Source organism: Diceros bicornis, chromosome 25, assembly GCF_020826845.1.
Source record: "Diceros bicornis minor isolate mBicDic1 chromosome 25, mDicBic1.mat.cur, whole genome shotgun sequence".
NCBI classification, from domain to species: domain Eukaryota; kingdom Metazoa; phylum Chordata; class Mammalia; order Perissodactyla; family Rhinocerotidae; genus Diceros; species Diceros bicornis.
The window spans coordinates 195465-208255 of record NC_080764.1 but is presented as its reverse complement, the minus strand read 5'-3'; the positions used below and the strand labels follow the sequence as shown (position 1 = coordinate 208255).

Genomic DNA, 12791 nt, shown 5'->3' with positions numbered 1-12791 from the left:
GAGTGTGAAGGAAGAAGCTTGTTTATTGTCTTAAGGTACACAGCCCAGAGGCTCCTGCCCACTCGCCTGCCATGAGGACCTGCTCAAACCTGGGGAGAGGTTAGCCTCCTCAACCCCAGTCTTACTCCAGGGGGCTCAGCCCAGTCCCCAGGGCCTCCTGTTCTTTGCGCCTCCCTCCAAGGTCCTGCCCTGGAGGCGCGGGGAAAAATCCAGGGAATTGGGGGTCGGAGAGTCAGGACGAGGGGTGGAAGCTGGTCAGCTGCCCCTTCTGCTGGAAATAGAACTGGAATCGAGACTGGGCATACTCCTAGGGAAGGAAACCCACCCCACACATTGGTGAGAAGACTTGGGACTAGCACCCCACACCATACTCAGTCTGCCCACGGGCCACCTAGGACTGCCCAGATTTCCCAGAGGACAAGAGGCCCATGCTGCTTCTCCTCCCCCCACCTAACCGCCCACCTGGGTTATTTACCAAGTAACCAAATTCTATGGTGGACATAGACGCCTGGAGGATGGACCAGAGACCCCAAAAGAAATGGGATGCCAGAGCATACCTGAGGGAACAGGAAAAGTACAGAGTTCAGAGCACCTCTGGCATCGCCTGGATCCCCTCCCTGAGGCTGGTCAAGCCTAACCCCTACCCTGGCCTGACTCTTACCACTCTCTAACTGTCCCTCTCTGTCAGTCTCATACCTCATCCTTGCTCGCTGCCCCCACTTGGACTGCACCCTTACCTGCAGCCCCATGAGTCTGTCTGCCTCTTCCTTAGCCCCCTTTCCTCTGCACCCTGCTCCATCACCACCCCACCCATCTTTCCTCACCGATTGACCTCTACCAGCAAATCTTCTTCCAGTTTTCTCTGCTCCTCTTGGGAGATGGTCTCACCTTTCTTTACTTCTGCCAGGTAATGGCGAATAAAATGGAGCTGGCACCAAAAGATGAGAGTCAGGAAATGGGGAGGGCGTGGAGCATTTCCCAGTTAATACCCTTTTTCACCATTCCTTCCAGACTTCACCTTCCTCCTCCCTCGCAGGCCAGGTCCTACTCCCCACCATCTGGCCCACATACCTGCTGTCCCCGGGTGGGGTAGTCTGCAGCCTGCGCTTTGTAGAAAGGCCACTCCTCATGAGTATAATCATAAACCCACTCACAAAAATGGTTCCCAATGTCAAAGCCCCTGGGGGAATAAGGTGGATACTCAGTCCCTAAATACCCTGGGCAGCTGGGATGCAGAGATGAAGGCCAGGTCTGTTTTCCAGGGCACTGTGGGAATAGACCCATGGGAGGCCATCCTCTCACCCTCACCTGTAGTTATAACTGCTGTACTCAAAGTCGACCAGCATGAGGCTGTCAGCATCTTTTGGCTCTGAGAGCAACAAGATGTTCCCTGGGGGAATGGGGATTCTGGTCACTCCAGGGCCCTCTGGCCCCCCTCACCTTAGGCTGGGAGACTCAAGATGCCTTCTCCTACCTTCCTGGATGTCGTTATGGCAGAAGACCACTGGTGATGGGGTAGAATCTAGCAATTTCCTGCAACGGAACAGGGAAATGGGTCCTCAGCAGGAGTGACTAGAGGTGGGTCAGAGCCACCCTCATGGGCCAGGCCCTGACCCCAGCCTTCAGCAAATCCTGGGGAAGACCCCATTAGGTGCCTGGCACCACCTCCTGTGCTCTTCTGCTCCCCATCCTGCCTGCCCTCACCTGAGGTTGCCTATCTCATCCTTCAGGCTGTACATCTCCAGCAGGTTCATCTGGGGGAGACCAGTCGGGGGCAGGTCCTGGATCTGCTTTAGGTACCTGAAGCCCAAAGAATAGGATACACTCACCCTGCTATCCTTCCCCATCCCTCTCCTATCGACCCCAGGCCAGGCTGTCCTACCAGTTTTCTTGTCACTGTATGACTTGTCTGGCAAACGTTTGGAAGCCTGTTCTGTGAGAGACCATGCTAGACACTGGGACACCTGATCCACTCAACTGGAGGGCTGAACAGAGTCATGGAGGCATTCAGTCACAGCCCAGGGTAGTAACTGCCAGCACGAGGAGTCAGCCCAGGTGTGCAGGAGCCTTGAGGAGGCCCCTGACTCACCGCTCCATGGTCCCAAACAGCCAGCGGGGCTCCTTAGTGAAAGGCATCTCCATGCCGTGGAACTGGGCCATCTTCGTGGCAATGGCCGCCGACAACACTGGCTCTCGAAGCTCGCGCGTTTTCAGTGGCCGGCTCTGCACCCAGGAACCTATCAGGATGGTGAGGGGGCTGGGGCAGGAGGGGGTAGGGGTGGTGGAATGGCGGGAGGTCAGGGTCTTGGGGAAAATTCCCTACCTGGGGTGAGGGATGTGAAGGCAGACACTGGGAAGGGGGATGGGGCTGGGGAAGGAGGTGCCGTGGGGAGGTCGGGGCCGGGCTGGGCTCGTACTGGGATGTACTGTTCCAGCCGCCCCTCTGGAAAGACTCCGTAGAGCTGGGGCCCCAGCGACCGCTCTGCAAGGATGGCGAACATCACGCTTTCGAGGACCAAGGAGTCCACGCCCTGAAGGAAGATGGACAGCAAAGGGGCCAGAGAGGCACTGGCGCACACAGGAGGGTCTGCCTTCTCCTCCCACCGCCTGGGGCTCCGGAGCGCACGCTCTAGCCCCCGAGGGGACAGGCCCCCACTCGAGCCTCGGGTCCTGACTGCGCCCCGGGGACGGCACGCCGGCGCACGCACCCGAGCGGCCCTCGCCCGCTCACCTGCAGGATGGCCCCGTACAGCCGCAGCAGCACCTCCCGCGGCTCCGCGCCCACGCTGGGCAGGTGGTCCGGCAGCGCGCAGCGGAAGAGCAGGTTGCTGAGGCCCCCGCTGCGGACCCAGCGCAGGGCGCTCAGCCCACCGCCCGCCGCCCGGACCCCGTCCGCTCCCGCCCCGCACACGCCCCCCGGCCGCCCACCTCACGGGGTCCACCCTCAGCTCCTCGGGCCGCGCTCGGCGCCAGGCCCCGCCCAAGTACTCCCGGCACCACTGGTAGGCTCGGCGCTCGGCGTCACGCGACAGCGCCGAGCCGCGCCGCGCGTTCGGGGCCGCGTCCGGGCACTTAGACTGCCGCAAACTGTCCTTGGCCAGGCGGCCGCCGACAGCCCCGCCTCCGGCCGCAGCTGTCCCTTCGGCCGCCATGGCGCGGGCTTGGCCGGGCCCAACGCCCAACCGCGCTCAGCCGCCTTCGGATGGGCTCGGCTCCTTCCGGCCGCGCTCGGCTCTGCTTCCGGCTAGCCCAGGCTCCTCCGGTCACACTCGGGTCTCTCCGGCTCTACTCGGCTCTTTGCGGCGTCCCTCGGCTCTCCCCGTGAGCCCGGTCCGGGGGCCCTTTCCGAAGGCCAAATTCCGCGCGTCTCCGCCTTGGCCCGCCCCTGCTCGGCGAAGACCAATGGCCTCTCTCTTTGGGCAGAGCCGCTCGAAAGAAAGGCCGCTGTTTGGACCGTGACCCGGAACTAAGAAACGGCGTGGGCCAATCAGAAGCGCCGTGAGAGGTTGGGCGCGCCGTGAGAGGTTGCGTGACACGCAGAGGCGTGTCACGTGGGGGAAGCACGTGGGCACGTGGGGTGTCCCCGGCTCGCGTGCAAACTGGCTTCTCCCCGGGAGTGGCGCGGGCCGAGTGCTTTAAGGGTAGGTGTCCCCAGGAAAGTGGTGTTGAGGGAAGATGAGCCTTCGCCAGGATCGGAGAGCGGGCGGGGTAGTCAAGCAAGGAAGAGAGCCACTGAGTGAGTGTGGCCAGCCCCGAGTGTGGGTCACACCTGGGGGAGGAGAGCGTGTGTGTGACTCAGCTCTAGGGGTGGAGAGTGTAGGGCACGCGGTAGGTGCGTAAGTGAAAGATCGGGACCCTTGGGACAAATCCGGTGGCTCTAAGTCCCTTAAATGCCCTGTCACCACCGAGACTCCCGTGTCGGTTGAAGCGCACCTCTCAGAGGAAGCGCTTGTCGCCCTGCGTGAAGCTAAGGTCTCCATGCCCCGACTCCATTCGCCCTCTTGCCTCTAGACCTTGAACCAATTACAGAATCATTCCCAGGACAAGGCTCAAGCGTTAGAGCAGACACCCGGGGCCGCACCGCGTCTCTTTGGCCCACCTCGGCAGTTGGAAGAGCTCTCAGACTCATCCCACAGTGATGGGATCCCGCCTGAAGTCCGTCTCCTGTATTTCTGCTTCTGCCCCAGGCTGGAGTGGCAACCAGCATGACTTGACCCATAGGGATCTGTGGCAGTGCCTGTTGGACCATGGTGTTCTTTGGGGTGAAATAGGTAGGCAGCTGACTAGAGTCGTTTGATTTGAATAAACAGAAAGAAATCAAGAATTGGTGATCACTGCGCGCCGGGTGCCTTGTCCCACGTTCACGTGTCCCGAGGGTCGGACTACGGGTCTCTGCTTGCGACGGCGGCGCTAGAGCGGAGTGTGGGTTGCGGCGGCCGGAGTCATGGCAGGACAGGCATTTAGAAAGTTTCTTCCCCTCTTTGACCGAGTATTGGTTGAAAGGAGTGCAGCCGAAACTGTAACCAAAGGAGGCATTATGCTTCCAGAAAAATCTCAAGGAAAAGTATTGCAAGCAACAGTAGTGGCTATTGGATCGGGCTCTAAAAGAAAGGGTGGAGAGATTCAACCAGTTAGTGTGAAAGTGGGAGATAAAGTTCTTCTCCCAGAGTATGGAGGCACCAAAGTAGTTCTAGACGACAAGGATTATTTCTTATTTAGAGATGGTGACATTCTTGGAAAGTATGTAGACTGAAATGAATCACTATTGAAATGGCATCACGTGAAGCTGCCCATTCCATTGAAGTACTGAAATCTTTCATCATGTAAATAATTTCCATGTCTCTCTTTTATAATAAACTAATGATATCCAAACTAATGACATCCAGTGTCTCTAAAATTTAGTTTCACTGTACTGATATAAACATTTCCAAATAAAAATATATAAATGAGAAAAAGAATTGGTGATCAGAAAGCGAATGTCAGTTGCTACAGTGGAAAATCACGATCCCTCACCCCGTATTTAAATCTGAGCCAGTTTTGAGACCTGGAGCCCACTGGTTGAAAGGGAGACTTGGTCCCTTTGAGGAAGGATCCTACAATGCCACCATAAGTATATACAAAACATATTTCTCCAATCCTTCCCCAAAGGGACCTAGAGCCACTTAACAGAGTAACTAATTGACTTTGGAATAGGGACTTTCCAGATCTTTCAAGGGCTGTTGGATACAGGATCTGAGCTGACACTTGTGCCAGGGTACCTGAAGCATCGTGAGCCACTGGTTAGAGTAGGGGCTAAGGAAGTAAGATGGTAAATGGAATCTTGACCCACGTCCTGAGGTTACCTCTCTGGTCCCAGTGCAGACTTGGGATGATTACACCTAGCAGTGGGCAGAGCCTGTACATTGATCCCTGCCCTGTGGAATAAAAATCATGGTATGAAGAGCAAAGTGGAAGTCCCTGAAACTCCCCACCCCACTCCCACCCCCTCCAGGATAGTAAATCAGAAAGAATGCTGCATTCCTGGTGGAATTGCAGAGATTGTGTCACTCTTGAAAACATAAGAGTGGTGGCCCCCGTTACATCCCTCTAGTAAACTGTCCTTGGCTAGGCAGCCAATTCATCTGAATGGTCCCTGCAAAATCCAAATGGATTCAAGTAAATGATGGTAGCCTACCACAAACTTAGCCAAGTAGTATCTCCAATCACAGCAGCTGTGTCAGATGAGGTATCTTTACTGGAACCAATTAATGCACCTCTGCCACTTAATAATGCAATTATTGATGTGGTGAACATTCTTTTCAATTTCCAGTAGTAAAGAGTAAATTTCCAAAAGCAGTTCATGTTTATCGGGGAAGGACAGCCAAAAATATTCATTATCTTGCTTCAAAGCTGTTTTAATTCTGCTCTCTGTCACAGTATAATCCGTTGAGACTTTGATCATCTGGACGTTCCACATAACAATGATGACATGCTAATTGGACACTGTGAAGAAGGAAGTGACAAGTGCTCTGTCCTTGGTAAGACAATGCATGTCAGAGGATGAGAGAGACTCCCTCAGAAGTTCTGGAGCCTGTCATCAGTGAAGTTTTCAGGGGTGCAGTGTTGTAGGGCAAACCAGAGCATCACCTCTAAGATAAGGACAGGTTTTGCATCTTGCAACCCTATCACAAAGAAAGGCATAGCACTTGATGCACCTCTGGATTTTGGAGTTAGCATGTACCACACTGGGCAATACTATTCTGACCTATTTATTGCATAATTTGGAAGACTGCCAGTTTTGAGTGGGGCCCAGAGCAAAGGAGGGCTCTATTGAAGATCCAGATTGGAGGATGGGTTGCCTTGCCACTTAGCAAAACCAGTGGGTTAGGGTTGGGCTTATTTCTGGTGGATAGGGACCCTGCGTGGCACTTTTGGCAGGCTCTAACAGGAGATTTGCAGTGCCTTGCTCCTAGGGTTCTGAAGCAAGACCGTGCCTTCTGCAGTGGAGAACTACTCAGCAATTGAAAACAGCTCCTGGCACACACACTACTGGACCCAAGGAGAGACTGAGTGCCTGATTATGGGGCATCAAATAACCATGTGACCCAGTCTACCTGTCCTGAGCTAGATATTGACACATCCACCAAACCAATAGGTTAGGCAGGCTCAGTAGCAATTCATGGCACAATGAAAAAGGATTGGACCCAAGCTTGTCTAGGGGGTACAAGTCATTTACGGGAAGAGGTGGCTGTGGCCTTCACATCTCCTACCTTGTTGTACTAATGCCTCTCTCTTAGCAGACAGGAAGAAAAATTCAGGCCTGGTTCACAGATGGGTCAGCTTGATGTGTTGATATAAGCTGAAAATGAAGCACTGCTGCACTACAGTCCCATTCAGGGTGGCTCTAAATGGCAGTAATGAGGGGAAATCCTCCAGAGGCAGAGCGTCAAGCAGTACACTTAGATATCTACTTTGGAGGGAGGGAGTGGAGTGCACACAGCAGTGGCCTAAGGAAGGGATGTACATGAACTTCTGGGTCATGACAGATGTCTTGCTGGTTGGTCAGGGACCTGGAAAAAGCAAGAGGGGAATATTGGAGACAAGGAGGTCTGGGAAAGAAGATGGACCTTCAGGAGTGGTCACAAGGGTGTGCATCTTTGTGCCTCATGTTAATACCCATTGCAGAGGGTCATTGAACAACAACATGGATGGATAGAGGTCAGCCAGCTTCTGTCCTTGTGCTTGTGCAGTAGGCCCATGACTAGAGTGCCATGGTGGTAGGACCACAGCTTATGCCCACCAATATGGGCTCTCTTATCAGGGCTTATCTAATTATTACTGCTGCTGAATTTCTGACCTGTTAGCAGCCAGGATCAGTGCTGAGCTCCTGATATGGTACATCCCTAGATGAGCTGGTGACAGGTTGGTTACAGCAGATCCTTTCCACTCGGGAGAAGGCATTGATTCATCTTACTGGAATTGACACCTGCTCTGGACATGGGTTTGTCTTTTCGATCCACAATGTCTCAGAGTAGCGTCACTATCCAGGAGCTTAGAGAATGCTCGATTTACCAACATGAGATCATATATATCATCACTTTGGGCCAAGAAACTCATTTTACAGTGAAAGAGGTACAACAGTATATGGATTGCCACAGGATCTACTGCTTCTCTAATATCCTGCGTTATCTACAAGCAGCCAGTCTAACAGAAAGATGGAATGACCTCTTCAAGACTTAGCTAAGGTCCCAGCTCTAGGAGATATCCTGAGGAGTTGGGGTTTATACCCCGAATCAAAGCCAAGTATGTGGTGCTGTGCCTCCTGTAGATGGAGTATGTAGATCCAGGAACAAAGACACGGGTCCAAGAACCCAGGGGTTGGGATTGGCTCTCTCTCACCATCATTCTCAATGACCCACTTGTATTATTTGCACATTCTGTCTCTGCAACATTAAGCTCTGCTAGATTAGAGCCCCTGGTCCCAGGTAGAGAACACTTCCACGAGGGGACTTCCACTTCTTCCAGGGAAGGACACCTCTGCTGAACCCGAATCTGCAAATTCCACCCAGTCACTTCGAGCTCCTCATGCTGGTGGACCAGCAGGCGAAGAAGGAGGGGATAATTGATCCTGATTATTATGAGGAGATAGGGTTGCTGTTACTTAGTGGGGCAATTAGGAGTTGGTCTGGCACTTGGAGAATTCACTGGGTCTGTCTGGTTGCTTCCATGCCAAGTGGTAACAGTGAAAAGGCATTTTCAGCAGCAACAGCCTGCCAAGGGCAAGGCAGCCCAGGGCTCATGCCCCTCAGGGATGAAGGTCTGGGTAACCCCACCAGGCAAGCCATGTAGGCCAGCTGAGATGCTGGCTGAGGGCGAGGGAAGTCTAGAATAGGCAGAGGAGAAGAGAGAGAATGAATATCAATTACAGCCTCAAGAGCAGCTGCAGCAGTGGGGACTGTATTTGTTCTACTAACCCTCTTATGTTAAGTCTTTAAAAGATAGTGACCAGCCTTCACCTCGAAGAATCATGACAGAGTGGACGTAATATGGTGCCCTAGTAGATCTGAGGGGCTCGAGTTTTGACTGATGCCCTCAGCACACCGTTTTTTTTGTTTTGTTTTGTTTTTTGGTGAGGAAGATCAGCCCTGAGCTAACATCTGATGCCAATCCTTCTCCTTTTTTTTTGCTGAGGAAGATTGGCCCTGAGCTAATGTCCGTGCCCATCTGCCTCTACTTTTTATATGGGACACCGCCACAGTATGGCTTGACAAGTGGTGCGTCAGTGTGCACCGGGGATCTGAACCTGCGAACTCGGGCCGCCGAAGTGGAGCGCACGCACTTAACCGCTTGTGCCACCAGGCTGGCCCCCTCAGCACACCTTTAATTGCAGTGGACTTACAGAGCTGCCTCTCCGGCACCTGCTGTGTTTCTTTGCACCTTCTGCCCCCAGGGCTTCTCTGACACCACCGGAGCCCACTTGCCTGCTTACCAGCACAGCCTAGGTCTCTGGGGCAACCTCAGGGACTGGAGATCCATGGGAGCCAGTGGATGAATAGTTGGACAATCCTAGGAGGTGTTCTGTATACTTCTTAGGAGGTCCTGGTGAAGTCAAGGTGCAAAGCAGTAACCTCAGGAACACACTCCTATGTTTTGATTCCTCCTTTCCTGTCTCACTCTCCCCCTCCCTCACTTATGTTTCATGGGATCATTTCCTGAACAAACCACTTATACCCAAGTCTTTTTCTTAGGCTCTGCTTTCAGAAGAACCCAAAAAAGACACACACTAAAAGAGCAGAAAGATTTTTTCCAGTTTGTATCAGCAAAAAAATCTGGGGGAATGTGTGTGGGAATGGATTATGAGGATAGAAAGCCAAGAATTAATTGTAGATTAGTTCAGATTTATTGACATGGGTGTGCTCCAAAGAGATTCTGGACTCAGTGTTTTGGCTAAAGCACTGGGAGTAGTTATAACTGTGCTTACTTGGCTGAATGAAACCTGGACTCACTGGCAGCTTACACTGATGAGAAAATATAAGAATGTTCTGGAATGGATTTGTCATGTATATGACCTGGCCACCAGTCTCTATGTTTCTCTTCATTAATCCCTTATGTTGATTTAAAAAATATGTTATATAGATTATGTTATGAATTTCTTTTCAAGACGGTGAAGAGGTGTAAAGTATTTGATACATGTTGGGTCTGTTGGTGTTGTAGACCCTAATTAGTCTCATTTATGCCCATGACTTCAGTTAGCATCCGTATGCTTGTGATTGGATAACGACTGGACTAGGTAGAATATTCTTGGGTCACTGTCAGTTTCCTATTGCCACTGTAACAAATTACCACAACCTTGGTAACTTAAAACAACAAATTTATTCTCTCACAGTTCTGGAGACCAGAAGTTTGAAATCGGTATCGCTGGGCCAAAATCAAGGTGTGGGCTGCACTCCCTCTGGAGGCTCTAGGGGAGAATCCATTCCTGGCCTCTTCCAGCTTCTGGTGGCTGCAGCCATTCCTTAGCATGTGGCTGCACTCCAGTCTCTACCTCCATGGTCAACCTTGCTTCCTCCTCTTCTGTCTGTGTAATCCCCCTCTGCCTCTCTTATAGGGACATTTGTGATCTCATTTTGGGTGAACCCTGATAATCCAGGATAATCGCCTCGTCTCAAAATCCTTAATTTAATCACTTCTGCAAAGATCCTTTTTCCAAATAAGGTAACATTTACAGGTTCCAGGTATTAGGACTCGGATATCTTTTGGCGGACCATTTTTCAGCCTCCTGCGTCACTACTGCTTTCCCTCACAGCTTTCAGTTCATCCTGCCATTGTGTCCTGGTCCTTGAATATTGCAGTTGAAAAGTTCTGAGTCCAGCCTAATTTTTCCCCCTTGGATGTGATTTGATTTTTCTGCCTGAATACTTGAAGTATGGTAATTTATTTATTCATTTAAAATGATAATAAATCCCTACATGTAAACATAAATAATTACCTTATAAAAATAACTATTTTATAAATTAAAAATTTAATGAGAATAGTGGCATTGTTTTTACATTTTTGTAAGTTTCTTTGATATTTGGCTTAGTTGAAAATAGCTGGTTCCCCATATTGGTTTCTGCAGTCAATCTCTTGCAATATGTTGTTTTGGTTGAAATATACGCAGAAGATCCAGCCTCACATAGATTTGTAGTTGGAAACGTTTTCAATAGCTTTTTCAGATACTTGTGGATCTTTGTTGATAACTACACCAAGACTTGGCAAGACATAGTTGCTTAAAGGTTGGTTGCAATTTGGAATTTGAAACCATATCAATGAATCTTTGTCTTCTGTTACATTAAAATCCATTCATCTGTCTTGCACACTGAATGGGTCTTTTACTCATAATTTTGCAACATCATGCATTCATTGGTCGTCTGGAAAATATCAGTTCACTGAGTTGTGTAGATCTTCCAAATTTTGACACATTTTATTATATAATATAAAAAAATCACAGTTGTTAATATTAACACCAATTGCATCAGAAAAATATTTAAATATTGGGAAACTTTAAGCTCATGGTGATGGACACAGGTTTTCCAAAATTATAATTTTTACTTAAAAGCTCAAATTTTATCATTGGCAACAAATACTATCAGTTGTTTTCCTTGAAGTGATATGCTCACTTTATTCATTTTTAGAAAATGTCTGCCACATACTCAAGTCAGAATAACCATAGTTTGTCAATTTTCTTTCAAGTAAAAAAATGTTTTGTGAAACAAGTGGCTAATTAAGCTGCCAACTTAAATGGTTGTGTGAGTAGTTGTGACAACCATGGTATCTTCGTATGCAGTGTTTTAGTCATCACACTGAGTATTAAGAATTAAGTGTTGGGACTTAGTAAAATTAATAATTTTTATTGCTTTACCAAGGAAATTCTTAAGGGAAACTGCTTCCCCCTGACCCTGTGAGCATGTAGCAGTGAAAAATGTGATGATTATTAGTATAGTTTTGTGCCACCGCCTCGACTTGTGCAAGGAGCCAATGGTTTTACCCACCATTGCTTTTGCACCATCAGTGCAATGTCCACACAGTGGAAATGCAAATAGCATCTTGGTATTACACAAATAACTTTGACCTCGCTGCCCTTTGGAGACTCCAGAGATCCACAGACTATGGAGAACTACAGTCCACAGACTATTTGAGAACCACTGTTATAATATATCATAGGGATCATAGGATATGTGTATTTTCAGTTTCACTAAATATTGCTACATTTCTCTCCCAACTGGTTATCACAATTTATACTCTGTAGCAATTAGGATAATATTTCACCATTAGTCACAAAGGCCTAGGATAACAGTGATTTAAGTTAAAGGGAAATTTTAGTGATGCTGTGTGTGGTTGAACACATAGAATACACTAAGTGGAGTCCCTGGAATTACACAGTGCAAGACCTGTACGATCCTCTGAAGTTTACATGAGATAAGTTTATCACATGGAAAAGATTAGAGGTAGCCAGCCTTGGGTTTGAACGGTGGCTCTATTGCATGAAGTCCTTAAGGATCCAGGTTTCTTTTATCTTGTTCTGCCTTTATGTCCTCCATTCCCAAGGTTACTTCAGGATCCAAGATGACTGCTCCAACAAGTGCTTCCAGTTTTTAGCCAGCAGGGGTAAGGATGGGCTGAGTAAGAAGATCAAATGCCTTGTGCCAGCAGTCTCCTAAGGGAAATACCTGGAAGCTGCCACATGCCACTAGCTGCAAGGGAGATTGAAAAATGTATTTGTTTTAGAGGGCTAAATGGCCGATTAAAAATCAGGGATTCTAAAATTATAAGGGAACAGGAGAAAAGATATTGGGGGACAATTAGCAGTTTCTGTTCTAGTCCACTCGTTTGGCCATTCGTATATCCATGCACTCTCTTTTTCCTATATATGGTACACACTCACCTTATTCCTAAGGGACACCATTTGTAAAAGTTGCAGCATCCAGCTCAAAGTTTAGGTTCTCTGAGTTATATGCAGTTTGTTCCAAAAGGTCCAGATGTAGATCCTTGTGGTCCAGTGATTTAAAAATGAAGATATGTTTTTGTCCCCCCCACATAATCAAAGTACAATAGTTTATAAATTCAATGACTTATAAACTGAAAAATATTTTATGTGTCCTAAGCATACAATGAGAGAGTAAGAAAAGGATAAATACAGTGAAAACCCCTATTCAGAAAAGGGGAAACACGTAGCAGTCCCTGGTCCATGGCAGTTTCCAAATCCTATTGAGCAGGAAAGTGAAGACCCCTTCCCTGGCAGGAGAGGAAGTTCCTTGTTTTGACAGCCTCTG

General features: G+C 49.3%; 1 protein-coding gene across 5 annotated transcripts; it reads right to left on the bottom strand.

The window, feature by feature from the left end:
• Positions 1-5: 5 nt before the first annotated feature.
• On the bottom strand, positions 6-3384 carry CHKB (choline kinase beta). 5 transcript variants are annotated; one of them, XM_058568013.1, is made up of 11 exons: positions 2929-3382; positions 2732-2840; positions 2324-2531; positions 2090-2237; positions 1705-1800; positions 1475-1533; positions 1309-1390; positions 1072-1180; positions 825-928; positions 463-557; positions 6-307 (listed from the first exon to the last, which is right to left on the bottom strand). In XM_058568013.1, the coding sequence occupies exons 1-11, from the start codon at positions 3150-3152 to the stop codon at positions 84-86; spliced, it is 1458 nt and encodes a 485-aa protein (XP_058423996.1). In that variant the 5' UTR covers positions 3153-3382; the 3' UTR covers positions 6-83. The 5 variants fall into 5 exon arrangements, with proteins under 5 accessions (XP_058423996.1, XP_058423997.1, XP_058423998.1 ...); XM_058568014.1 differs by having other exon boundaries at positions 2090-2223; positions 2418-2531; positions 2929-3380; XM_058568015.1 differs by having other exon boundaries at positions 138-307; positions 476-557; positions 2929-3380.
• Between the last annotated feature and the right edge of the window lie 9407 nt (positions 3385-12791).

Bases quoted from the DNA above. Each gene is read 5' to 3' on its own strand.
- CHKB (XM_058568013.1), bottom strand. From the start codon at position 3,152: ATGGCGGCCGAAGGGACAGCTGCGGCCGGAGGCGGGGCTGTCGGCGGC. The intron at 2,238-2,323 runs GTAGGGAATTTT...CCATCCTGATAG, and splicing joins CTTCACATCCCTCACCCCAG to GTTCCTGGGTGCAGAGCCGG. The intron at 1,801-2,089 runs GTGAGTCAGGGG...TTTGGGCTTCAG, and splicing joins CTGTTTGGGACCATGGAGCG to GTACCTAAAGCAGATCCAGG.